This window comes from Plectropomus leopardus, chromosome 3, assembly GCF_008729295.1.
Source record: "Plectropomus leopardus isolate mb chromosome 3, YSFRI_Pleo_2.0, whole genome shotgun sequence".
NCBI lineage: Eukaryota > Metazoa > Chordata > Actinopteri > Perciformes > Serranidae > Plectropomus > Plectropomus leopardus.
The window spans coordinates 23,088,387-23,115,629 of NC_056465.1; the positions used below are offsets into that span (position 1 = coordinate 23,088,387).

At 39.8% G+C, this 27,243-nt stretch overlaps 1 protein-coding gene across 1 annotated transcript in view; it reads left to right on the top strand.

Annotated features, from left to right (window-relative positions):
• The window catches only part of LOC121963620 (voltage-dependent R-type calcium channel subunit alpha-1E), an 84,776-nt gene that overhangs the window by 39,129 nt on the left and 18,404 nt on the right, over nt 1-27,243 (top strand). Inside the window, exons 8-29 of the mRNA XM_042513900.1 lie at nt 1,065-1,180; nt 1,441-1,494; nt 5,460-5,555; nt 5,746-5,955; nt 6,088-6,200; nt 6,408-6,520; nt 7,654-7,785; nt 8,393-8,462; nt 8,630-8,747; nt 9,994-10,061; nt 10,273-10,364; nt 15,590-16,507; nt 18,702-18,946; nt 19,270-19,381; nt 20,168-20,297; nt 20,805-20,864; nt 22,018-22,124; nt 22,341-22,352; nt 23,384-23,480; nt 24,419-24,579; nt 25,032-25,169; nt 25,753-25,954. Of these exons, the coding sequence (XP_042369834.1) occupies nt 1,065-1,180; nt 1,441-1,494; nt 5,460-5,555; nt 5,746-5,955; nt 6,088-6,200; nt 6,408-6,520; nt 7,654-7,785; nt 8,393-8,462; nt 8,630-8,747; nt 9,994-10,061; nt 10,273-10,364; nt 15,590-16,507; nt 18,702-18,946; nt 19,270-19,381; nt 20,168-20,297; nt 20,805-20,864; nt 22,018-22,124; nt 22,341-22,352; nt 23,384-23,480; nt 24,419-24,579; nt 25,032-25,169; nt 25,753-25,954 (3,364 nt within the window). The remainder of the gene's footprint in view (nt 1-1,064; nt 1,181-1,440; nt 1,495-5,459; nt 5,556-5,745; nt 5,956-6,087; nt 6,201-6,407; nt 6,521-7,653; nt 7,786-8,392; nt 8,463-8,629; nt 8,748-9,993; nt 10,062-10,272; nt 10,365-15,589; nt 16,508-18,701; nt 18,947-19,269; nt 19,382-20,167; nt 20,298-20,804; nt 20,865-22,017; nt 22,125-22,340; nt 22,353-23,383; nt 23,481-24,418; nt 24,580-25,031; nt 25,170-25,752; nt 25,955-27,243) is intronic.

Below are 27,243 nucleotides of genomic sequence, written 5' to 3' on the forward strand. Positions count from 1 at the left end.
CTTTTTAGTCCTACCAACCACTCAGAGCACTTAACATTCACAAACATCGGTGCCCAAGGCTGCCATACAAAGTTAATCACAAACTTAAATGGGTCCAGTATTTTGCCCAAGGACACTTACAGACTGCAGGGGCCAAGCATCGAACCACTGACCTTCCAACCTTTAGACAACCGCTCCACCTTCCACCCTATGGAACTTTAGGTGGTCATTTAAACTTATTGGTGATCCATGTAAATGTTTGACTTAATGACTTAAAGAGGACCATTTGGAGACAGTGTGGAGAGGCTGAGAGTTATGCTGGTGGGAGTTTCAGCTTCCAGGCCAGATTTGTCTCAGTTGATTATCTTCGAAAGACAGCATGCTGACACTCTAGGTTCGGGGGTTTGGGCATGGCATTAGCAGCCTTACAAAAAAATGTTATCAAAACTGCTCAGAGATCTCTGTGTGGCCTCATGTTTCAAAGAGGACAAAGGGATTAGTTTCACTAAGGGTCGCTCAAATGCAACGTTAAGTATGGTCTCTGTCAAGAAAGACTGATTCTTTTGTCAAATGTGGACAGGTTCATTGTAGTTTTCAGGTCCTTCCAAGGTTACATTGCATCTTGTAAAATGGACAGACCTAAAAATGGGCTACAGCTACACAGTCAGTTGGTTTTGTTGTCGTGTTGATGAAGTACCTGGCAGGCTGGAAGCCAAACGGCACACTACAAGTTGCTTATTCACTTGCAGGTGGAGTGGCTGGCAAACGAGCTCCTGTCAAGCCAAACTGTGTTGTTTCAGTGCATGGTGTTAAAGTCTATAGGAGTTAATTAGTATTACAGAAAGGTTAATGGGGGATCCACATTATCATTATCTCCACTGAGAAAGAGAAGAGACCTCCTTTGCGATGCTCTCCTCTCTTCTCCTATTGTGGTTGAATGAACAATGAGAAGAGCTTAGTTCAATACAACAATAGCTCTTCCCCTGGTGATTGTCTCCAAGAGGAATTATTTACCCATGTGACTATAAATCCCTGTGCCCTCAAAGAGTAAATAAATGATTCTGTGGTTTGATTTTGTTCTGCAGGGAATTTGCCAAGGAGAGGGAGAGGGTGGAAAACCGCAGGGCCTTCATGAAACTGAGACGCCAACAGCAGATTGAGAGAGAGCTCAACGGTTACCGGGCCTGGATCGACAGAGCAGGTGGCTTTAGTCGTAGTCACAGCGCAGAGAGACCAAGGCTCTTGATGAGAAAAGCAAATCGATATTTCACTTTAAGCTTTAAGACTGATCCTGTCAATAGTGGAACTAGGACTATCTGATGCAACCTGTTTTCTGCCAGCTGTTTGTCCCACTGTAATTGAGATATAGATAAAGTCACAAAAGATGCCAGTATATCTGTTTCCGTCTGAGCCATCATCGGCTGCACAGGACTGATTGTGGTTTGACTTTTTTCTTTCCAGAGGAAGTGATGCTCGCCGAGGAGAATAAGAATTCAGGACCTTCTGCCCTCGACGGTAAGTCAGCAAAGATCTTTATTTTTTTCTGTTGTCATTGTGCACATTGTCTCTCTGCTATCCTCACATTGCTTTACATTCTGTCTCTCTTTGACTGAATCAGTTTAATGCTGGCATGTACACTTGTTGCAAATGTGCTTTGTAAAGGATATCCAAGCAAATGCTGTTAGAGTCTGTATTATGTATTTGTCCGTGATTATAGGTTGACACATCATTTTTAAAAATACAGATATAGGAAAAATAAAAACAACTGTTTATCCACTACTTTGGTCCATACTGAAATATCTCAATAACTTTTACATGGATTTTTGTTCAAACATTCATTGTTCTGATGAATCATACAGAATTAGGTGATCTAACTTTTGCTCTAGTCCTATCATCACATCAAATTTTTAATTTGTCCAATACTTTGATTTATCACCAAATACCTGCAAAACTAATTACCTTCCCATCAGTCTCAGCTATTCTAAACTGATTAGTGCTAATCACATGGTTCCCACAGTCATCGAATTTATCAGTCACATTTTCCAGGCCTGCAAAAGTCATGGAATTATGCAGCTTTTTAATGTGTCTGATGTTTGTTATTTGGTGTCACAAAAAAAATTACAAATACTTTTCTCATTATAATCATCGTTAGTATTAGACCGCAAATGAATTGCATGTTATAATTAATAACTAATGGAAAGAGACAGGACAGAGAGGATGCGTTTGTACAGAAATGATTTAGGTCTTCAAAAAATTAATAATGTAGGATAGCTGTCATACACTTTTAAATAATCAAAATGATGTGGAAAAAGGACATGGTGTTGGATACAAGCGCAGCAGTTTTAATAGGTTTTTTATTAGGGCAAATACCTACAATGACATACATATGTGTTACCATGGTTACCAAATGATTAGCATAAATGGGTTATATACCTGGCCTTATAAATTTGCCTTTTTTTAAAAAAAAAAAAAGGCAAATTTCCCGATCAGCCGATGGACCTATTGGTAAAACCACATATCTGCTATCATAAAATCCTTTGGTAAGTTTCACACCAGAAACAAACCACACCAGAGTTCATTTGGAAGTAAGGTAGGACTCGGTTTGGTTCGCTTTGTTTAATAGCTTTTACACCAGCCTAAATTAATCATAATAACTAGGCATTTTTTTTATTGGAATCAGAAATGTTAGGTGTGAAAGCACCCTTAGTCTTGTTGAAATTTGACCGCTCAGCTAGAATATTTTAAAATGATTTAAAACTGACCCCAGTTGACACAGAAAAAAATACACCCCAGTATATTACTGTAGTTCAGGACATATTGCATTAAGTGTAGTGCACTTGCACAGATCACCACACCATTACATCACTCTCAAACTCTCAGTGCCACATAGAGACATTTAGCTTTGTTAGTGCCACTAGACATGGTGCCCTACAGACAGCGACTGTAAGTGCCTGCTCTGACCCTCTCAACTCTACTGTGACCTTTCCTCCTCGCTAAACCAGCACGGCTTTTATATAATGTTGATTGATTGGCAGCTCTCAGGAGCCTCCCAGAGTGGAGTACAGGTGGTGCCTATGGTGAGAACCGTCCTCTGTTCTGCTTTTTCCCTCACCAACTTCACCACCTCATCTACCACAAACACACACACACACACACACACACAGAGCCACTCAAATTCACAAATATGAACACTTTTACATAGAAAAAGGAAAGAAAATCCTTTGCTTGCTTTGTGTTTCTTGTTCAGTATGTTTTTTTCACTTGAAGAACAAAGACACTCTGACAAGGTAAAAATATATTGAATGATGCAAATCTGTAGTAGAAACAGATAGTGGCTCCAGCTGTTCGGATGGAAATAAATGCAGAAGCTCTGATAGCTTTGATTAGAAAGAAAGGCGGTGCACTGTGGTTGCCTTAGCAACCATTGGTCTGAAAAGGCAGCAGCACGTGTGCGTGTGTGTGTGTGTGTGTGTGTATGTGTGTGTTGACAGGACTCCATGTTCATGCCTTTAGCAAACACTCCTGTATGTGAGTGTGCAATGGCAGCAATCTTTTTGTGTATCTGTGTGTTTTTGTGTGTGTTTGATCAACAGCTTATTAAAAAAAGTCCCCAAGCAAATATTGACTGCAAGTAGATTCAGAAATCACAAGGTAGCAGAAAGGTGTTTGAGTGGGGGTAGGATAGGAAGAAAGGTAATCATGAACAGACAGCAAAAAGGTCAGAACACACTCATCACACTCACTCCAGCATGTGTGCACTGCACGGTGTGTCCCTGATATGATACCATGTGGCAGCAGCGCTAGTAAGAGAAATGCATGGACCGTCAAGTCGCCTCGGAGCATGGTTTGCCATGACGAGATCATAAAACAGCAGCAGAAGGTTTTTGGATCATTACACATTGCACATTAAATGATCATTTTTATCCCATTCAACTACAGCGTTAATGAGCTTAACTTTCCCTCTCAGCTGAAACTTCAAAGACACTAGCTTGTTGTGCAGTGTCTTCGTTTTTATTTCTTCTCATCATTTGCTATATCATTTTCTTTTCATTGTATTGTAAGTTTCCACACTTGCATATTGCCTGAGTCTCCCTATTAGTGTCTTAAAGATGATAAGGTGGCCATACACAAAGCAGTTTTTTGAGCCATGTAAACATAAAATCAGTAAAAGATTAAACATCTGTTTACTGATTCAGCACAATGGGCCTTATTCACAAACAGTACATTGCACAAATCTGTGCTTAAACCGTGTGTACAAACTCCATGATTCATCAATTTTTTCTTACCTGAATTTGTTCATACTCTGTAAACAAATTTAGAACTGCCTCAGACCATGGCACGCACAAGAGATGAAGGCCCAGCTGTCTGAGAAAATGTAAACTCACACCTTTTATCTAAAAACATAGCATGTTAAAACCATATTCATAAAAACAAACTTTAATAATGATTAATATTGATTATGATTGGCCAAAAATATTAAATAACTTATAAAAGCTTAAAAGCTTATAGTGGAGAATATGAAAATGTTCACAGTGAAATGTATAAGTTTTTGTTTTCATTGTTATTATTTATTTGGCCTATAATGGTCAGCCACTCCCACCAGTTTCTACTGCCATATAAACTGCACATACTATATAGCCAGTCGTAATTGCTAGCACATTAACAGTGCCTGTTGATGGGCAGGGTTTATAAAACATTCTGCTTTAACTCTAAACAAGTGTTAAGATATCTGGCCTTGAAGGAAGATTATGCCTAAAGGAGTGAGGGATGGTCTCCTCATGAGCTGTGTCTGGTTGCAGTTATATAAATTAGACATTCACTAACTATGTGCGTAGAAACAACTTCACCGTTTTCTCCATGATACACCTCCAGGTGAAAATGATTCCTTATATAGAGAAATGGGGGCATAGCAGTATGCCAGTTACAAAAAACAGGCATGTGACTGTCAATTTAGAGTGATTTTAATTCACTGACAGACACACCATGTGAAAAACTAAATTGGCCAATGTGCATGTGTCATGAATCTTATGGTAAATTTGGGTGCACTCTTGCTTTGTATGCAAAGTAAGAACATTCCTGTGCACTTATTAGTGAATGAGGCCCATTGTAATTAATGTTAAAACTAAATCGTGTTTTGTGGCCATGTTGCTGCTTTGTGTCACCATCCTATTATACATATTTTATAATATGCCTGGCTTTTATATGTTCAGTAACTTAATCTTCCCCCTCTAGTGTTTTTATGTTTTTATGACCCCTCTGTTGATTGTGTTGTTAATTGTTGTTTTTTATCTTCTTGGGGTTATTTTGTTGTTGTTGTTTTTTTTTTAATAATTAAACCTTCTTTAGCAAAGAGCTATATTAAAAAAGATTTTCATCATTATTTTGTTATTATCCTCACAATATGTTCCCTCTAATTTCACCGAATGTATTGTATATTGAGTTTGAACATCGTGTTTATGCTCAACATGCTCTGTCTGCAGTGTTGAAAAGAGCCACTACCATCAAGAGGAGAGGGATGGATATGGTGCATCGAGGACAACCAGGGGAGGAACAATATGGTGACATCTCCTCTGTGGGTGAGTGGGAGTCTGGACAGCCTCATGAATATGGGCACATAAAGTGTAAGGCATACTCTAGTAGGGCACACTGAGCTCTGTTGCAGCCTCATTGTAAACAGTGTTGGAAGGAACATGCTGTACAAGAAATGTTAGTTCAACCACAGTATCTCCCTACCTCTCCCTCTCCCTCTCCTGCTTATCCCTCAAGGCATCCCCATGGCAAGAGCGAGTATCAGGAGTGCCAAGCGAGGTCCAACAGCATATTTTCGCCGCAAAGAGCGTCTCCTGCGCATCTCCATCCGCCGTGTGGTGAAGACACACACTTTCTACTGGACAGTGCTCGGTTTAGTGGCTCTCAACACACTGTGTGTGGCCATCGTTCACCACAACCAGCCCGTCTGGCTGTCCAACTTCCTCTGTGAGTCACACTTCATTTCAATAACACCTTGAGGCACCTGGTGTATGTGCTGTGCATCAGTCAATTAGCTATGAAAGTTATCATATGACTGTCTACATGTATGTAAGTTTCCTATTTTTGTTGTTTTTCCAGACTATGCAGAGTTCCTGTTCCTCGCTTTGTTTTTGACTGAGATGTTTCTGAAGATGTACAGCTTGGGACCGCGTCTGTACTTCCACTCTTCCTTCAACTGTTTTGACTGCAGTGTCAGTACTCCGTCTCTCTATCTACATATTTGTTTTCCTCAAAATCCAACTGCTTGTGTCCTTAAAATATGTAGCAGCATCCCTCGCCTCCTCTGTGTTTCATCTTCTTTTTCCTCTTTCTCCATCACTTTGTCATAGCTGTTGGTATAGACTCATTCGTTCCTCTCTGTTTTTATTGATGATGTGTGTTCATATATGTGCCTGTAGGTGATCATTGGCAGCATCTTTGAAGTGCTGTGGGGTTTCTTCAGGCCTGGCACTTCCTTTGGCATCAGTGTCCTGCGTGCTCTCCGTCTGCTGAGGATCTTCAAGATCACCAAGTTAGAGCTGCAGCCTTCTTCACTCTAAGCCATCTGTTGAGATGTTTCATGTTATTTACATGGAGCATTTCCCTGTTGACTGAGAGCTAGCAGTAGTGTAGTGTAATATGCAGTGTTCTATATTTGTGTTTTGTAGGGAGTCCTTTTTTATTTCATATCTTCTTAAAAAATATATATTTATGCAGCAAACAATAAATTCTTCCAGCCTAAAACAAAACAATAAGAAACACAACCACAAAGGACTAACAGGAACCTAAGAATTTAGATATATGTCTATAATGTTCAGAATCCTGACAAAAAGAAAGCTACATGCAACAAAGTGGCATGCTTATATAGCAACTCTGTTCTACAGGTAAAATTACTGTTTTTGTCAGTGGAGTCTAGCTTTGAAGAGATGGATATAATAACATAATAATTAGTTCACTGCCAGAAAGGCCTGTCTGACAGAAAGATAAAGCAGTGAATATATTCTGAAAATAGCGCACACTTAAACTGATATGGATTTATTCAGGTGGCTAAAATATGTTTTGCTGCTGCCCTCTGTTAACTGCGGTACATTGCTCAACTTCTGTGTCTGTACTCCTGCCTGCTTCTCCAAACTGGGAGTGTGCCGACTTCCAGTGGTGGAACATGTATTTAGATCCTTTGCGTAAAAGTACTAGTAATGTGTTGGCTTGAGAAATAACTTTACAAGATCATCAAAATAGTTGCCAGTTAATGAATCTTTTCTCAATCAATAATTGACTAATCATGTCAGCAACACTTCTTTTTACATTTTCATAAGCTTTGTGTGCAAAAATGTTAACCTGTAAAGTAACTAGTAACTAAAGTTATCAGACAAATTTGGAGTAAAAAGTACAATATTTTTTGCTGAGATGGAGTGCAGTAGAAGCATAAAGTGGTATCAGATTAGAATAATCAAGTAAAGTACAAAACCTCATTACAGTACCTGAGTAAATGTATTTACTTCACTGCAGACCACTATCTGCTCTAGGTTATATACTGATTATGGATAAGTACCTCATATTACCCCACTTCAAAAAATCTCTTCTTAAAAAATATAAAAGTAAACTGTCACATTTTTTGACATTTAAAAATATTTTTTATACTAATGTGATATTTTGTGACTGAAGGTACTGGGCGTCTCTGAGAAACCTGGTCGTCTCTCTGATGAACTCCATGAAATCCATCATCTCCCTCATCTTCCTCCTCTTCCTCTTCATCGTTGTGTTTGCACTCCTTGGCATGCAGCTCTTCGGTGGCAGGTAACACTAAATAGTCACCTACAGAATGAAATGCTTATAGTTCTGTGCATCACTCCAGATGAGTCCATAAAGAAATTGAGTCAAGTGAGGAACCACTTGGGCAGAAAGACAAATCTAATCAGTCTGGCAGAAAACATAGATGGTTTTTCTCTCCCACTCAGCTCATTACTCATTTCTTGTGGTTGCAGTAAAGACACATTTACAAACATTATAAACAAGGCTGAAGTAGACATCATGGATAGGTACATTCCTTGTTACTGAATACACACAGCTGAGATGAGAATAGATTGTTCGTGTCCTGTTCACAGTTGTTTTCATTATACCAACAGACTGTGTGAGCTCGGTGGAGATTTCAGACTTTCTCCGTCACACATACAGCTTTTGTGGCTCTGTTTTCCCCTGAGTCGATGCTGTTTCCCACAAGCTGTCACTTCAATAAAGGCTGGCCTTGTGTATGAGCCGGCCTCAAGAATACAGAGCACATAGAAAAAAAACATCAGCCAGCCAGTTGGAGAGGAGAAGAATTGATTTCTCTCTGACCGAGAAAATAAAATAAACTGAGAAGTAGACCCAGCTCTGCTTTTTTAAGTGTGTCTCTTTTTCACAGATTCATCTTTGAAGACTACACCCCGACAAACTTTGACACCTTTCCTGCAGCCATCATGACAGTCTTTCAGGTCTGGAAATAAATCTGACAATTTATTGCTCTCTACTTCACACAAGTTTATTACTCACATACACTGGTAATGCAGTTTTGGCAGATGTGGAGTTTAGAGCTAAGCTCAACAGCGATGCTCAGGATAGTTTTGTAGATAATATACTCTGAGTTGTTGTGTTTTATCAGATCCTAACTGGTGAAGACTGGAACGAGGTGATGTACAATGGCATTCGTTCTCAAGGAGGAGTGAAGTCTGGCATGTGGTCTTCTATCTACTTTATAGTGCTCACACTGTTTGGAAACTGTATCCTTTATCACTCTACTGGAATGTGAAAGGTTTCACTCCTAGCTTCCAGATACAGCACTCAGTACCTTCTTTTTAGAGGGTAACCTAAACTAACTTCCATTAGTACTAAAATATTCTAAAAAGGGACAGTAAGTTGTTCTTATTTTGTGTCATATATTTTTGAAGTTGTGAATACCTTGTCTTAATAATGGTCTTTATTTTTAGTTTGAGGACTGTGCAACTGTCTCCTTGCAGTTTATTTTATCAACTAAAGTTTTAGCAGTCATTTTAGAGTAAATTTCTTAAAACTTATGTGTGTTTCCTGATAAAAAGGGGGGGTCTGCAGTTCTAGTGCCACTACCTGGGGTGAATTTACAAAAGGATTGCACAGCTTTTGCAAGCACAATAAAGCTGCACAAATAAGACAAAAATAATCTTTGTAATTCTCATTACACTCGCAAAATTCGGAATGCAGCCATAACTGTGCTGCAAAGCAAATAGCTGTTCATGGCTCCTCTGCTATTTGCATACATTTAAAAGAGGTAATATATATACATCAGCCACAAAACTGGTCCTTGACATGTCACCTGATGTATTAAGCTCTGTCCATTTTGCCTGTTCTCACCTGTTTCGTCATGCTTAAGTATATATGTATATATATATAAAATATTAAAAGAGACCAAAATAAAAAAAATGGCCCTTTTCAATGCAAAGAAGCTTTATTGCAAAAACAGTCCAGTTCACAAAGAGTCAAGCTAATAGCTGCATGCAGTTACAGTAAAATTATAAGTGTCCTCAGAGAGTTGGCGGTTAACTGACGTGCGTTTGTAAAGGCGGTCCCACCCAGCACTGACCCAAGTTAGGCTTCTGTTTTTCACATTTAAATTCTTCACCTCAACTTTTAAGAGTTTCCTCTACGCCTCATTGGTCAGGACCTTTAGCTGGTGGTCTGAAAATGTCAGTTTCCTATTTCTTTTTGCCATTGTTCTACCTATAGTGTGTTCATTGTGCAAAGACATCATTTATACTTTGGTACGTGGATGCTTGCAATCAGACCCAAAAAAGGGCAAATTGTGCTCAGCTGTAAAGCCTGTTTATCTGTAGTGAACTGCACCTTGAGCTGGGGCAAATAGCTACTTCAAGTGATGTGCATTTCGCAGTGCTATCAGTGCCCGCAATCCATCCTTGTGAACCTGTCTGTCAGTGTTGTGTCTGTCAGTATTATAAGGGCTGCACAGTTGCACTTTAACTCAGCTGTGAACAGACACTCTGCTGAATGTCTTCTTGGCCATTGCTGTGGATAACCTCGCCAATGCACAAGAACTCACCAAGGTAAAATAAAAATTGAAAATAAAAGAACAAGCCTGCTCTTATTCTTGTTCGAGTCTGTTACTTAATGCAAATTAGTCTTAATAATCTCCCCACTCTGCCATGTCCAGTCCTGCACTCATATCCTCTCCGTACTTTGATTCTGTTCAATTATTTAAACTCACAGATGCTACAGTTGTTTGGTTGCCTTTGACTCTTCTCCTCTTTTGATCAGGATGAAGAGGAAGCAGAGGCAGCGTTCAACCAGAAGCATGCTCTGCAGAAGGCAAAGGAGGTTGGACCATTGTCCTCCTTCATGTCTTCAGAGTAAGTGCTGTTTGCAGCCGCTCTCCCTGCCTGACCTCCTCCCTCTGCCTCTTCCTCCCTCTCCCTCCCTCCCTCCTTCCCTCCTTCCTTCCTCCAGGGATTGTGTATATAGGACTGACCCAGCAACACTTGTTGCTCCAGCAAAAGGCGAGTCCATCATTAGGTGCAGCAGATTAAGCTAACAGGACACGTCATGCAGAACAGTCATAGGGTCATCAATACAGAGCTTCAACTTGTGCATCCAAATGTCATTTAGGTCTTGTTGACAGAATCAGTATTCAATGTTGTCCCACTAGAGACTTGTTAATAGATCTTTACTGAAGATCTACTATGTAGCCTCTGCCTGCTCCACGCACTGTAATTTGCTCCAAATTGAAGTCTATGTCTCCATGGTTACTGGCTCCACTCCGGGGTGGGAGGTGCTTATGATATTGTCATGGCGACAGGGTTACTCAGTGTCCAAATTAACATGGTGTGTCCATTAAAGTAGTATACTTCTGAAATCTGCAAAGTGGTTGCTAGTAAGGAGGTGTAATAAAGTGTGTGGAGATGATCTGTTCATCTCACTTGTGGATAATTTTGATAACGTGACCTTGTTTTCTCAATGCTCAGGTTTCCGGCTTGCAGAGTAGATTGTGTTTTGTTTTTTTTTTCTCAGGGATTGATTTGCACAGTGTTTCGTCGTAGGTGGTGGAAGTGCATGTGCATGCACAGAAGTGAGGACCTCCAGCTATGTATGCACGCTGTGTATTGAGAAACAAGCAGTTTGTTGCATGGGCATGTGGAAGATTTAACAAGATAGCACTTTCTTCTTTCTTGCTTTCTGTTAGGGCTGCACAATATGTAAAAACAAACATATTGTGATTGTTTTGACCGTTACTGTGATTGCAATTAGTTGTGATTTAAGCAGGAATGATCATTTTTGCAGTTCACAGTCCCTCCAGGATTTGCAGGGTAGATTTTTGGATTGTTGTAGCCCGAAATGCCTGTTTTCATAGCAGATTTTTGGAAGAATTGCAATGCATGTTGTGATATCTATAGATATTTTTTGCAGTGAAATTGCAGGCACAAGTAGAAATTGCAAAAATAGTTGTGATGCTGTCCCGGAGTTGGGGTCAGCATCGCCGTAAATTAGCTTTTGCTATCTTTTGACGCAGCACAGAAAGAGTGTCTTGGAGCTGCTCTCCTCCAACTCTGTCTGCCTATTTACCACAAGATAACACAGAACAACTTGATCTAGTCCCAATTCATCATATTTTTCCTCTTGGGCCAAAGCCCCACAGCAGCCATTAATCTCAAACTGACACCAAAAATGCTCTGCTCTGTCGTTAAACATGCTAATAACCGATGGGTGATGTCAGCCGTGTGATGCTAACAGTTAGCCGTGTCACTGTGTGTGTAACACTGTCCCAGGCAAAAGAGCTCTAGTCTAGCAGCAGTAGTCTCATAATAAGGGGGGGGGGGTGGGCAAATCAATACCTTGTGTGCAGCTCTGCAATAAAATTACATTTCCCTAACTTTACATAGTCAAATTTGCTATTAAGTGGCGGGGATTGGAGAAAATTGCAAGGTTGAAAAAAATTCACAGGGATTAGCCGAATTGGTGTGAATTATTGCGATTGCAACATCCTGGAGAGACTGATTTAATTTTCACTGAAAAAAAAAACATTAAAAAATTATAATGATGTGATTTCAGCTAAAGTCTGTACCAAACAAGGATATTCCATTACATCTAGTATATGATTTTTAGGCTGCAGCCTCTCTGTAGCACTATCTTCATTCATGATGGTATGTTTTGACACATTTATTTCAAATATTGCAGCTGTGATTAAGATTTTTCACTTGGCCATATCGCGTTTTTGATTATATTTACTTTGATTGTCCAGCCCTACTTTCTGTTTTACTTTGTTTCTTTTTAGAGGCCTTGCCATTTTCCTAAAACCTACACGACAGAAATGAAATTAGAACAGAGTAGAAAGAAAACTAGAGATGTGCATCAGTTTCAGTTTAGCCAGCTGAGGGTCAGGCTCCTGTCAGAGCCCATAGAGAAGACAGGAATACCACGGGGTCGTCTGGGCCGCCATCTGCATTCAGGGAGGACACTCTGAACTTTTGGGGGCTCTGGTCTCATCTCCGATGTCAGCTATGAAACCCCGACGGTACCTGCCCCCGCTGACCTTGAAGAAACTTGCATGACAGCATTTGCTCTCTAAAAAAAGAGATGCAGCATGTAGGAGGCTGATGATGATTTCACTTTGGGAACGCATGCATCTGGCTGGCATGATTAAAGGAAGAAAAACAAAATTACACATGCTGTTATTCACATACAGTTTAACAAGTGATATTAATATTGTGGAATATTTGGATAGTTTTTTCCAGTGTGTGTACAGTTTTTCTTCCGCTGTGGAGTCTTTAAACCCTCTCCCAAATGCTCTTCTGAATATTTTTTAAGTAATATTTTGAAGCTCTGTGCATAAATTTCCTCATTCAGCTCTACTAGCATGTCTGAAAAGAATGCAAACGTGTGAGTGCTCTGAGGTGAGGGTGGTGTTCAGAGCTGCATCCTAGTGTGGTGGTTTTTGTCCAAAGGGTTTCTAAATATGCACTCTTTCCTGTGTTTGCTGATGGAGTCCATCTCTATGTTTTCTACCTGTACCCATACTGTAGCTCAGACTGTCTAACATCTCAGTCTTACTTAATATGTCTTCTTATCAATGTTGCGCTTACTGCTGATGTTTATGAATGTTGTTTAATTGTTTCTAATACTGCTACCATCTTGTTTGTCAATGTGCCGCTTGGCTCCGGTGGAGACACACAGCGAAGTATCAGTTTTTGACCTTCAAATATATCTTTAATCATTGCAAACACTTAAAGAAGGGATGTGTGTGGTGGAAATATTCTGCAGCAAACAGAATACACGATGTAGCAACTAAATGTTGAATAAATGATTAATAATGAGCATGTAGTCCTTCATAAAAGAGCAGTTTTACGCACATTCAATGAATAACAAATTCCAAACAGCTGGTAAATGGCATTAACAGTCTTCATACAGTTGTTTTGATGACTTTGGTCTTTATCTTTGAGGATCATTTGCTGTGTGTCTCCCAGTCTGTTTTGTCTCTGCCCACAAAAGCACTAATGTCTTGTTTTCAACCAATCGCTCATTGATAACACGGACCACACAAGAGTCCACGTTCCAGTAAGTAACACTGTCTGTTCAGCTCTCTGAATCTCTCACTAATGCCTGTCTGATTTCTCTTAAATGGTTAAATGTCCCAGATTCACCCTGTGTTCATGCTCTGTCCTGTACCTCCAAACTCTCCAGCCTTATTTTGTTCCACTTTTTTTTATCTTTTTCACTGGTTTCATTCTGCATTTTTTTTTGTTAATACAATCACACAACAGTTCCTGGCTTGGTTAATTTACCACCTAACATCTTCATTGATCCAGTAAAATGCTTCATGTTGACATTAAATAGGGCTTTGTTGTTGGTAAACCACTCAAATATCAGGTCAAAGCACTTCTGAGTACATGTACTGTGATATTCATCTTTTTTTGGTTCAAATGTCTCAATCACTAATTTACATTTCATTAAACAAAAAGGGAACCAAGGAGAATTTCAAGTCCAACAAAGCAAATTCATTCAACTTGACTCAAATTAGACAAATTAGACTTTTAGGTGAATACACAGCATGCAAACAAAAATGGTCAGAGACTTAAATCTGTAAACAACACAAGCTAAAATAAAATGTTTCATATGGAGATCTAACACTGAAAAATAAACCTTAATTTAAACCTTATGTGTGTTAAAGCTGGGGTAAGCAGAAATCTGTAAAAGTTTAAAAAAAAAAAACAAAAAACAAACATAGAGTTTAAAAATTCACCCTCCTCCAGTAGCTCCCTCTCTCTGTCCCACCAGAAACCACTGGCATATACACATGCTTCTTACACTCACCCAGTGTTTCCGATGTATTGATTAATTTAATCTTATTCCAATGTAAAATTGCACACAGCACGTTCACTCACTCAGCCCCACCTTGCCTCTCTCTTAAATTCAAATTCAAATCAGCTTCATTGGCATGAATGTTTGTCACATTGTTGCCAAACCAAAATAACAGATTATTAAATTATTACATACATTTACAGAAATATATTTTAGACACATATTACATATATACTGTTTCTCTCACTCTCTCTCACTCTCTCTTTCGGCCACACACTTGCTACATACACACTAGGCCCTAAACTTAGTATGTATGTAGGAAGGAGTTAACGTTAGCCACCCCACCGTCCCTTCACCTTGTTCCCCACAGCTGTGGACTGCTTCCCTGGGAGAAGGCTGCAGCTCAGGAAAGGGGCCAGCTCTCAGCCCAGGCTCAAATTCAGCCGGCAACCTTCTCACCAGCACTGACTGGTGGCCAGCTGCAGCGCTGGACCTAACATGATAGCTGATCTGGGGGGGAGTTGAAGCTGTCCGGTCCCCCCGCAGCTGGAGTTTGCACTGGCTGGATTCAGGGTTGTTGCAGCTGATGACTGCGGGTCAGTCTACAGAGCTGCTGCCCTTGTCTTCCTGGGAAGATGGTCTGTAGTGGTGGGGAATGAGGTGAAGGACACACTGTGATTCGAGGCTTTTGTTAATGTCAGCAACATAAACATGAATTTGATGCTGTAAATGTAAGCCTTTAGATCTGGGTTAGCAGCAGTCTAAACTATTAGCAACATTTTCTGTCCTTCGTTGCAAAGCTTTGCTGATATGTTTTATTTTATTTATTGTCAGACTCATTTTTTAAACTCGTTTTGTAATCATTTTGATAAGTCAATCTTCCTTTCTTGGATTGCTTTCCTGTTTAAGCAGTCGTTGCCAGTGCTAAAATAGAAACTCTCTCTTCAGGGTTGTCTGCCATTCAATCAAGATTTCACCGAAGAAATGTGCATTCCCATCTGTATTTGTAGAACAGCCAATAGGAACGCGCTCTATTTCAAATGACCTCTGACTGGCTGAAATTTTCCATCACTGATTAGAAATTTTCAAGCCTGAACACAGAGTCATGAGGAGGTGCAAAAGACTCATTTTCTCTCAGTCAGTTGTACTGACAATATACTCAAAGTTAATTATGGGATTTTTGACACCAAAATTAAACTGCCTACTCCAGCTTTAACTGTGGGGCTGCGTATAATAAATTGCTTCTATATACTGACATTATGTCATTTCTTTCTCTTCTCAGGGGAAGCCGGAGGAGGCGGCCCTACCTGTACAGAAAAAGAGCCATCCACCGCAGTCGACCGACCTACTCCTGCTCCCTGGAGGAGGCCCAGGGCAGCATCAGGGAGGGCCGCCCACCCCCACCTCTCAACCCCTCTAACTCTTTCATGTCCAGGAGAGAGAGAAGAAAAAGGATGACCATGTCGGTTTGGGAGCAGAGGACCAGCCAGCTGCGGAGACACCACCAGATGTCCAGCCGAGAGATCCTGTTCAGCGGCCCCAGCGAGGAGAAGGAAGGGCCCCCTGGTTCAGCGCAGGCCCACCATGGACGTCCCGTGTCACTGCACCGCAAGGTCATGGAGCACACACAGTCTGGGAGTTTGAAGCACCCGATGGACCCCTTAACTTCTCCAGTCAAGGCCTCAGGCTCCTCCATGTCTTTGGATATGCCTCTGGACGCTGCCCTCTGTGGTGACATACCTGAACCACCATCAGTACTAGCGCCAGAGTCATTGGATCCTACAAACGAGCCCCTTCCTGATGCATCTGTGTCTGTAGCCATGCCAGAGCCTCCTGAATCAGACCACATCACTGAGAGCCGAAAACTTGCTAATAAGAGTCACAACACCATTAGTGAGCGCCGGAGCCCCCGCCTGAATGCTGAGCGTCAACACAGAGCAGTAAAGAAGTTCAGACCACCAGATAATCTTGACTCTTTGACTCCTGAGATGGGAGGCCATGGTGGGATCAGGGGCAGGAGGGCGCTGCATCACTGCGACCATCAGAGCAGGGCGAGAAGTCAGGGGTCATCGCCTGGGAATGGAAACCACTTGGAAAGTCGCTCGGTCAGCAGAGAGAGGAGAAGAACTCCAGAGAAAGTGGAGGAGAAGGAGGCAGAGACACATAAGGAGGAAGAGGTGTCCAAACCTGATGAGAGCAGGTGAGACACACAAACACCTGCTCAACCAACATGTTCATTTCCATTTGTTTGGCATTATGTTTCAGATTTTGGAAACAGATGAAGTCAAAGTAAGGAAAAGCAGCTCTAATTTGAAGAGGAGAGGAAAATAAAATGCAACGAAGATTAATCTCACATTTATATGTTGACTATGTTTCAGCACCCTGCACAAACTAGATTCGTGAATACATATTACAACCTTTGCTTAATGTCTGAATGACCACAGGGAGTAATATAATTTGAGCCAAAACTGTTGAAAAAATGGGACCACACAGACAAGAGGCTGCTGAAACACTTTTAATTGTAACAAAAAATGGTTGACAATTATTAAGAGAAAATTGATAAGCAGAGATAAACCAGCTAACAGAAATGCAGAAATTGAAGCAAATAAAGCACCAGGGTCTCCAAGGTCAAAATAATGAACAAAAAGTCCACAACAACTATGAAATCAAAACTCAGTTGGTCTGTAGAATCAAACAAAAAGACCATAATAACTCCCTAACTGACCAGAAAAAAATGAATAAAAAGGAGAAGTAAAATAAAGGCAGAGAACTCCTAAAAGGCTTTCTTAAAGTTAGCGAGACTAAGGGCTCATTTATGCTCATCATTAGATGGGGAGACAGATGGAGCCTTTTGTCTGTACTCTGCATTCATTTCATCTGTATTTGAGCTTGTTTTTTGTTTTGGATAAAAACAAAACAAGAGCGAGATACGACAGTTGGAGACAACGAAGAAATTTAAATAATAGCTGAGGAATTTTCCGTTCACATGTCGGATGTATTTAATGGCCTCATAGACCACTGCCGCCTACATGCTGTCTGCATTGAAAGCTACATTATTTCGACATCCTCTACCGTCGCCTCGTTGTCCAAAACTTTTGACACTGCTTTCTTGGTTCTATCTAGGCTATTATAAAGTACACATGAAAGAATGAGGACAATGATGTTGACAACATTTGAAAAGGACACATCTCTTTTCACACCTTGAGGGACGATAAATGAACCCTTACAAGGAACAAGGCACTCCTACTAACTAGTCAGCAGAGACAAAGGATGGATTAACAGAGTTGTATCAAGCTACTATCAAAAAGTACAGTTTCAAAACTCAGCAGCAGACAAGTCAGGCCAATAAACAGCTCAGTGGCCGCTGATAATCAATGAATTTCAGGTGTGGGGGATCCAGGCACTCAAAGAGGGGCGTGGCAGAGCTGAAACACAGTTAGAGAGGCAGCTGTCTTCCATGAAGAGGCCAGAGAAATGTCATTGGACGTAACAGAGCAAGAATGTTTTTAGATGCAAGACATGTCAGTGCTCGTTATTTTACACTCAAATTACCAACATCTATTGAATTTTGGTTGCTTGTTGGCTTTTTTGTTTTCTTGTTTTTTACCTTTAAGGCATTAATCTATGCCTTAAAGTCCAGGTAAAGCAGATAAATTTATAAATATGTGTCCTGAGTTTGACTGTCATTAAACGTGTCATTAACCACCCAGCCAAATTGAAATTATAAAAAAAAAAAAGCCAAGTATATAAAATTAACTTTCAAAATTGTAGACACATAGACAAGGTACCTTGCACCTTGCACTTAATACCATGCATTTTATGCCATACAGTATACATTGCTACTGTTAATGCACTCTTCTGCATATGAATTGTTGTATTGTTTTGTTTTTTTGTTTTTTCACTCTTTCTTATTTTCAGTCTTTCATATATTTATTGTCTGTTACCTGCCAAGGGACTATAGATGTAAATTAGCAGTCCTGCTAACTCTGGCATATTTACATTTGTATTTTATGTATTTTATACAGATGTTCATGCTATGTCACTTAAAATAAACATGAAATAATATAATATATAATAATAAATCTGCTAACTCCACAATGCAGTACTACACAGTTTCCAGTCTTTTCACATTTCAACAAGTATTGTCTAATATTTCTAATGTGTTTAGAAAGTAATCACTGATTTTGCTTTACCTGGACTAATAGTCAACGTAGAGAAATTACAGAAATGAGGAAAGAGAAATGGGAAACGATATGCAGCTGAGCACAGATGAACAAAGGGACGCTGTGGTTTATGGTCAGCAATAGATTCACCATCTGACAGCACTGACCCTATTGTAAGTGTGTCACTTTCCTCCTGTCTGCCCAGTAAATTTTTTGTCTCTGTATATTCAGACAGGGTGACGGCATTGAAGGAGGAGAAAATGACCCACAAGACAACCAGAGTCACACTGGTGACCAGTGTCCTCAGAGGCAGGAAGAGCCACCTCAGCAATCAGAGCCGTCTCCTCCCATCATCCCAGAGAGTAACAACGAAGAGAAGGACACAGAGCAAGACCAGAACAAATCTCAGCTCAGCTCCAGTGTGATCATCGAGGTTCCTAATGTTCAGTCATCTCTGGAGCTCTCTACAATCACAGGTATTTGAGACGAGAAATAGGCCATGCAGAGTCATGCTTCATTCTATATCTTTTACACCTAAGCTAAGTTGTTGCCTCCACAGCTGAGGCATTTTTAGAAGCGGTGAGTCATGTTATCACCTGAACTCAGGCCTATAGCTCACTGATTCGACTTGCTGCTGCTGGGCTTGGTCTGTTCTCAGCTGATTTTTTCCAGATTAAAATCCTGGTTTGAAAACTAAGTTTGTGAGTTATAATGTGAGGCCTCCTTCCTTATTTGTATCAACTGTACCATCTCCTCATTCTTCTTCTCCTCCTCATCGTCCTCTTATCCTGTCCTCCAGTCAACAGTAAGGACCCTGAAACCTGCAAGTTAGAGAAAGAGGATGTAGAGGAGACAAAGCCTGTCAACACTGTGACTCCAGTCAGCATGTTCATCTTCAAACCTGACAACCCGTAAGTTGCTATAACCAGGATGGACTTTTATGATACTGAGGAGTGATAATTCTCCAAACTTCACATGTACTTGGAAAAAATTGCCAACACTGGGACATTTTCATGAGTTTTTTAGTTAAAATTTGTTGCAAAAAAAATTGATGTTGTTTAACTCTTCTATCATTAAATTTCAGCCATCTTAAAAGGACAGTTCCCCCAAGATCAAAAATACATATTTTTCCTCTTACTCATATCAGTCTAGATTGCTTTGGTGTAAGTTGCAGAGCGTTAGATATATCGGCTGTGGAGATGTCTGCCTTCTTGCCAATATAATGCAATTAAACAGCACTCAGCTGGTGGTGCTCAAATTGCCCAGAAACATTTAAAAAACTCATCAGCAATGTCTCTTTCCAGAAATCATAGTTAAGTTAGAAAATCGTTTATGTATAATTGCTCACAATAAGGTCTGTTGATTAACTTGAGTAACCAGGTCATGATTTCTGGAGAGACATTTCTATTGAGTTTTTCAGATTCATTGTTTTGGTGCTTTGAGCACTACAAGCTGAATACCATCTAGTTTCATAATATTCAAGAGAAAGCAGCAGTCTTCACAGCCAACATCTTCAACACACTGCAGCTCACATCAAAACAATATAGAATGATAAATGCCACCACAGGTAAGAGTAAAAATGTATATTTTCAATTTTGGGGTGAACTGTCCCTTTAAGCCGTTGTAGACTGACTCTTAGTAGATATGGAACCTGACATTTGTATCACATCTCCACTCTGCCATCTGCTCTCCCTCAGGGTGCGTCGAGCATGTCACTACGTGGTGAACCTCAGGTACTTTGAAATGTCCATCCTGCTGGTCATAGCTGCCAGCAGTATAGCGCTGGCTGCTGAGGACCCTGTGGCCACCTCCTCTGACCGGAATAAGGTTTGTGTGTTCACATTCATGTTAATACCATCTGTCTGACAGCTTTGACATTAGAAACCATAATATTCTTGCTGTTTCTACCATCTCCTAGATCCCTATGAGATTCGATTTCAGTCATTGTTTATCTATGCCTCGGGCCTCAAAGCTTCAACTACACTAAGCAGCAAAAGTACCCTGAGAAAAAACTATCTCTAAATTGTTTTGCAAAAGGCTGCTAATGTGACTCGATGGGGGGCAGTTAAATTGTTGATGAGTGAGGAAATTAGAGTCTAAGACACACTGAGCCTTGCTGTTTATGGGAGGCATTACGCTAATCATCATTTAAGGGGACTGTTTTATACCAAGATTTGATACTGTGAACTAAAATAGTCCTAAATTTTAATGAAATCAATGCAACAAGTTAGAGAATTTCACCTTTTTTGTAAAGAACTAAACATTATCTATGTTTCATCAAAGATATATCTGATTTTCTCATCTTTCTCTTTGGCTGTTTGACACTCATTGCAGGTTCTGCGGTATTTTGATTATGTGTTCACCGGAGTCTTCACATTTGAAATGATTATAAAGGTGAGTTTAAATATGGTATGATAATGAAATGTGTTGTGATTGACCACAAGATGGTGGTGAAACATGTTAATGTACTTTTTTTGACCAAAGAGCCACAGATATTTAAAAGTCCCCTTAAAAGTCCTGTTGCTTGTCTACCGTATATAAAACAACAGTGAAGATGGGACAATTGATATCCAATTAAAACCAAAGTATGTTATTTGATACACAGTTTCCAACTATGTCAGGTCATGACCCCTGTTTAACAAAATCAGTGTTTACTTGTGACCAGTTAACTAAAACATTTTCCCTTTTCATTCTTTCTTCTAAGTAATTTCCCAAAGACATCAAATTTACCAGTAATCTAACTAAAATGGAACAAGTCTCTGTCTGTCTGTCTTTCCTTTGATTTACTCTGCAACTGTTCAGCCAATGGACTTCACACTTGGCGACAGTAATTCTAAGGACCCAAGGAAGTGAAGTGTCAAGTGTGAGCTCTACGAGGCATATTTATAAATCGTGCGTACTACTGCATGAAATACACACTGTGTGGTGTATTTAGAAGGGACCCTTATTAACTGTTACACCATCAAATGGCATGCTGGGCACAGCTCATACTCTATCACTCACTACAGTAAATTCAAGAATAGATGCAAAAAGAGAGACCGCAGTTTTTACATGATAGCAGACTCAAACATTTCATGCATCAGTGATGTAACTTTTGGAATGAACGCCTTTGTTCCCAGAAATAGCCTGGGTCCAAATAGCAAACTTTTAGCAAATTACGCATATACAGTACTCTTGTACTGCTAGGGGTTGCAACTATGTCATGGCAGGCGTATTGCTCAGGACCCGAAGAAGCAAAATGTTGAGAGTGAAGTTCTTTGGCTAAGCAGTTCTTGAGAAAGTGGCAAGCATGAATACCGGAGGCCAAGAGGTCGGCCCGTTTTGTTTTAAGTACTGTACTTGTTTCCAAAAAAGGCAAAAGATTCAAGAAATGTCTGAAAGAAATAGTCCAATTGTTGTGTCAAGTTGGGGGCCACTGATTTATGTTACCCTCGATGTAACAAACAGCTTTGTCAGGCCCGGTGCTCATTTAAAATACATAAATTCATAGATGACGTCAAACTATCCTGGAGAAGGACATTTTTTTTTCTTTACACTCTTGTCTTAGATGATTGACCAGGGTCTGATCCTCCACGATGGCTCCTACTTCAGAGACCTGTGGAACATCCTCGACTTCATCGTCGTGGTGGGAGCGTTGGTGGCCTTCGCCCTATCGTCAGTCACATGATTTATTTTATCACATGCACTAGTCATGTCTAAATGTCAAGGTGTCTTTTAATCAGCCATAAATTAGCCTTTCTGCAGTAAATGTTTCACTTCACGCAGTCAGCTTTTCCATATTGTTTATAACATTTTAACTGTTGATATACTTGTCCCTCTTTCCTGTTTTTCTCCATCTGTGGGTGATGCACCTGTGGGATTGACCAGCAGCAATGTATTGGGGTAAAAATCCAGAAAGTCTTCCTTTCTCAGAACAAATACCATATTTAAATGTGCAAAATGCAGAGTAACCATCATGTAACGATTAGGGATGTCCCGATCCCATCTCAAACATCAGACCGGGGGCTGATCAATGCTTTTTCTGACTGATTGGGATCAGGAATATTTAGCTTATAGAGCATCTGATCCTTTGTTTTATGTCAGATGTCATATAAATGTTATTACTTTAATGCTCCTTGGCTCTCCTCTCTGCTGAACTTTAGAGAAGCGGCTTAGCCCTGCCCAACGCGAAATACCACACACCATACACGAAAATGAAGTATGAAACTGTTTATTTACATTATTTAGCGAAGTTATGACAACTTGTTTCATTTCTGCTCAGTATGGGAGTCTAATGGTTTTCTTTCAGCTATTGCACATGGTGTTTCTCCACCCTGCTCAGAAAAAGCAGAGGGGACTGCTGCACAGCTTACTACAGCCACACTGACCACAGTAAAACAAAAGTACCGTGGGTCAAAAGCCAACATGGCTTATTTTTTAATGAAGAGTAAAACGCCCCAAGAGAGGTGCAGATGAGACGATCAAAATAAACACTCAAAGAAAACAAAACATTTAGGATACTGGAACACAAGCTGAAAGGGACAGAGACATTCCCTCGAGACAGCGAGGAGGCCAACAAGTATAAAGGGAGGGTTGAACATTTTATACTTTATTTTGTTGAAAAATAATAAAAATAAGCTAATACATTTTTTAAAAAAGCATTAAAGAACAGCTTGGATGCACATATGTTTTAATGAAGAAGCCTTCTTAAAGTGTGCGCTGTGTAGCCGTATTATCTGGGAAAACAAAAGTATTGCATCACAAATTGGTATTGGGAGATACTCAATATATAAATGTCTTGGATCAGGATCGGGGGCAAAAAAAAACATGTTCGGGACATCCCTAGTAACAAAGGTAGAATAAGATGGGAAAAACAAATGTGATTTTTTTCACTGCAGTGATGTGACGCTCACAATGTCTGTCTTTCTGTATAGAAATAATAAAGGACGGGACATTAAGACCATCAAATCTCTGAGAGTGCTTCGTGTCCTCAGACCGCTGAAGACTATCAAGAGACTTCCAAAACTCAAGGTCAGAGATTCTTTGGTTGCAGATCTGAGAGCAGCGGCATAGCAAGTAGACAGATGAGGGGATAAACGGTGAAGTGACAAACTGTGAGCATCAGGGCATGAAGACTTGTTGTCAAACCTCACACGTTGTCTGTCTACAGGGAGAAAACAAAGCACAAAAGCTCTTGCATACGCACGTGGATAGTTCTTGAAAAACTTTAAGTCTTCAAACAGACCCCTCAGTGGAAAAGAAATAATAGAAAATGGAAGCTGAGGTGGTGATTTTCAGACAGGAGAACTAAAGAGAATGAAGGAAAAACAGACAAAAAGAGAGAGGAGGGAATCAGGCAGCCTGAGAGGCAGCTGGAGGATTGTCTGAGTGCACTAACAGGTACTCATTTTGGGATTGCCACATGCACACAGAGCTATAAATGAAAGATACATCTCATTCTATTCACTTCGAGCGGGAGTAAAGAACATAAACATTACCAAAAGGGCCATTAGTGGTTTGACATATCATCACATCATGTACTTAGATTAATTTCTTACCATCTAGGCAGATACTGGTTTCAATCCTTGCCATTAAAAAAAATCATACTTGCTGTCTGTGAGTGCTGGTGAGAAACTTCAACCTTCAGATTTTTTGAAGTGGGGTTGAATGAGTTAACTTCCAAAGCAGGAGACCAAAGGGAGGGAAGGGCACACATGGACCTCCAGTAAGGCATTTTGTTCACACAGTACAAGTAAAAACAGTAAAGTGATCGGCACGCCCCCAGTTTGGAGAAGCAGGTAGATATACAGACATTAAGCAATGCACGGCCATGAACAGGTTCAGCAACAAAATGTATTTTAACCACCTAAAAAAATATAAATATCATTTTAAGTGTACTCTGTATTTTGAATATTTTATTATTCCCTGATCTCACCACATGTTGTCTGTCCCACATGTCCTTCTTCCAGGCGGTGTTTGACTGTGTGGTGACGTCTCTGAAAAATGTCTTCAACATCCTGATCGTCTACAAGCTCTTTATGTTCATCTTTGCTGTCATCGCTGTGCAGCTCTTCAAGGGGAAGTTTTTCTACTGTACCGACAGCTCGAAGGACACAAAGAAGGACTGCCAGTAATACTCACTCTTTCTTTTTCTTTCTTTCTTTCTTTCTATTTATTTGTTTATTTAGAGGAGGGGCATTTTTTAGTTTTTTTTTATTCTTTTTGAACTGTTCATGAAAAGTGAAGAAGTATTATGAGAAAAAGTTTTTAAAAAAGGAAATTACACACTGAAATGATCAAATAAACCATTTTTTAAAAACGTTTTATTTTCTCTTCATCTCTCTTTCCCTTTTCTTCCACGTATCCCTTTTTGGGTTTATTTGTTATAGGCACTGTTGTTTTGGCTCCATATCCTCTTAAATTAGTCTCTTAGGACAATAAACATGGTTATTATCTTACCAGATCCTTCCAAATTCTCCATAATCCTTACAGTTTCTTGATGTTTCTCTTATGAGATGTTTCTTTTTTTACAACCTTTCTTCTTCTGTTGTCTTTGGTCTTCTCCTCCTCTTCCTCTTCCAGGGGTTACTACATTGACTATGGGAAGGACAAGAAAGAGGTGAAGAAAAGAGAGTGGGAGAGACACGACTTTCACTACGACAACGTCATCTGGGCTCTGCTGACTCTGTTCACCGTCTCCACTGGAGAGGGATGGCCTCAGTGAGTGTCTGACTGGAATCAGCGGCTGAGTGCCAATTCTCATGCTGATTGTGGAACTTCAGCAGTAACTTTCCCCACGTTTTATTTTCCATTCTTAGAGGGCTCATTAGCTTTTATGAGCATTATAACCTTTTAACATCTGGCTTGTTCTTTGGTAATGGTCAAATCTGACCTTTGACGAAGGAAATATAATAGATGTGATTAACTTAACAAAGATTTTGCCATTCATTTATCTCACAATAAGGTTACGCTAATATTTCACTGACAGTGCTTGTGGGTTTGTACTGTTCCAACCCTCGTTAATTGACTGCCGCTGTGGAAATTAATTGAAATAATATCCTCCTCCAAACTGCAAATTGGTACTTGATCCCCACCCCAACTGAGCAAATACTTTCTAACAGTTTCTTCAAAACTAATAGCTTCAATAAGTAGCAGTGATTATGCAAGAGTCTAGATTTATTGCTAAAGTTATTGATTTTTTTGATAAATAATTGCTGTTCTTGTACTGTTTCTGTTATGCTCAACAGTGGAAGCTCTCCTAATAGCATTAACATTGGTGAGCATTGTGTCTCTGCTCCTCCAGGGTTCTGCAGCACTCAGTGGATGTGACAGAGGAGGACAGAGGTCCAAGCCACGGAAACAGGATGGAGATGTCAATCTTCTATGTCATCTACTTTGTCGTCTTTCCTTTCTTCTTCGTCAATATCTTCGTAGCTCTCATCATCATCACCTTCCAGGAACAGGGGGATAAGATGATGGAGGAGTGCAGTCTGGAAAAGAATGAGGTGAAAAAACAAACACTTTCTCTATTTGTCTTATGTGGTTAATGACTCATAAGTTTCCTTTTAGTTTTTCTCTTTAATCAGCCTTTTCATTTTACTTTTTCACGCATAATCTGGTTACACTTTTTCTTCCCTGTCTCTTCTTTTCTCTGCCTTTAATTTATGCAAAGTATAGATTTACAGTCTGAAGCCTAAATAGATCAAATTTACTTTGACTGTAAAGCCATAAATGTTTTGGCCCAAAACAAACAAACAAAAAAAATCTGAATTGGGTTGTGTAATGACTAAGGAAGCCTGAAGGGCTGAAACACATCCATTGCATTTTGCTACTGTGTATCATTTAAATTATTACATACTTATTATGTGATTTTTGTATTGTGAAAGAAACAGGTCTAAATGTTTCTACCACAAAGGTAAAAACTCTCTGTGATGGGCTATTGTTCTTATTTGGTACTTTAACTTAGCAGCATTGGTGGTGAAAGCAAACAAATATGTCCACACATTCTCTATTCTCTTCCAAGACTTTTCCTTTTGTGAATTTGGAATCTTTAGCTAGCCTACTCAAGTCTAGTCAACACTATTGAGATCTGTCAAAATAAAGATTAAAAGGTGCCAAGCCATAGACATATGAAGCACATTTTTATTATTTAGTCATTATGCTCCACATTTTTACAACTGGAGAATGTAAGAGTTAGGGCCTACAACAATGATAAATAAAAATTTAAATTGTAAAAAAAAAAAAAAAAAGTGTTTTTCTGCCAGGCTAAAGAGCAGAATGTGGCTCCATAGCAACAGGCTGCCCAGCCCTGGATTAGTCGATTAATGGATAAATTGATCAATTCATTTTAGTTCTTTAAGCAAAATGCAATACATTGCTGGTTTCAAGCTTCTTTAATGTGAGAATTTGATGCTTTCATTTGTTGGATAAAACATAATATTTAAAAACGTCCCCTTGGGCTCATGGAAATTGCTCGAGGCATTTAGTACTATTTCTTGACATTTTATTGACAGAACGATTAATTGAGAAAATATTGATCAATCGTTTTTGAAAATAATTGTTGGTTGCAGCCCCAGTGTATAGCTTACAGAAAAAAAGAAAAAATAAACAAGCCTGTCGTTGAAGGTGCAAAGTGTAATTCTCAAGAAAGATAGTAGACTTTTGAGTGTCTTTCCCAGGTCATCAAATACCAAGGCTTTCAGTTGGTGGTTTGGTCGGACTACCACCTCAAGGTCTTTGGTATCTGTGCTTTGGTTGAGACTCAGCAATGAACAAGGTGGATAGTTGGACTGCG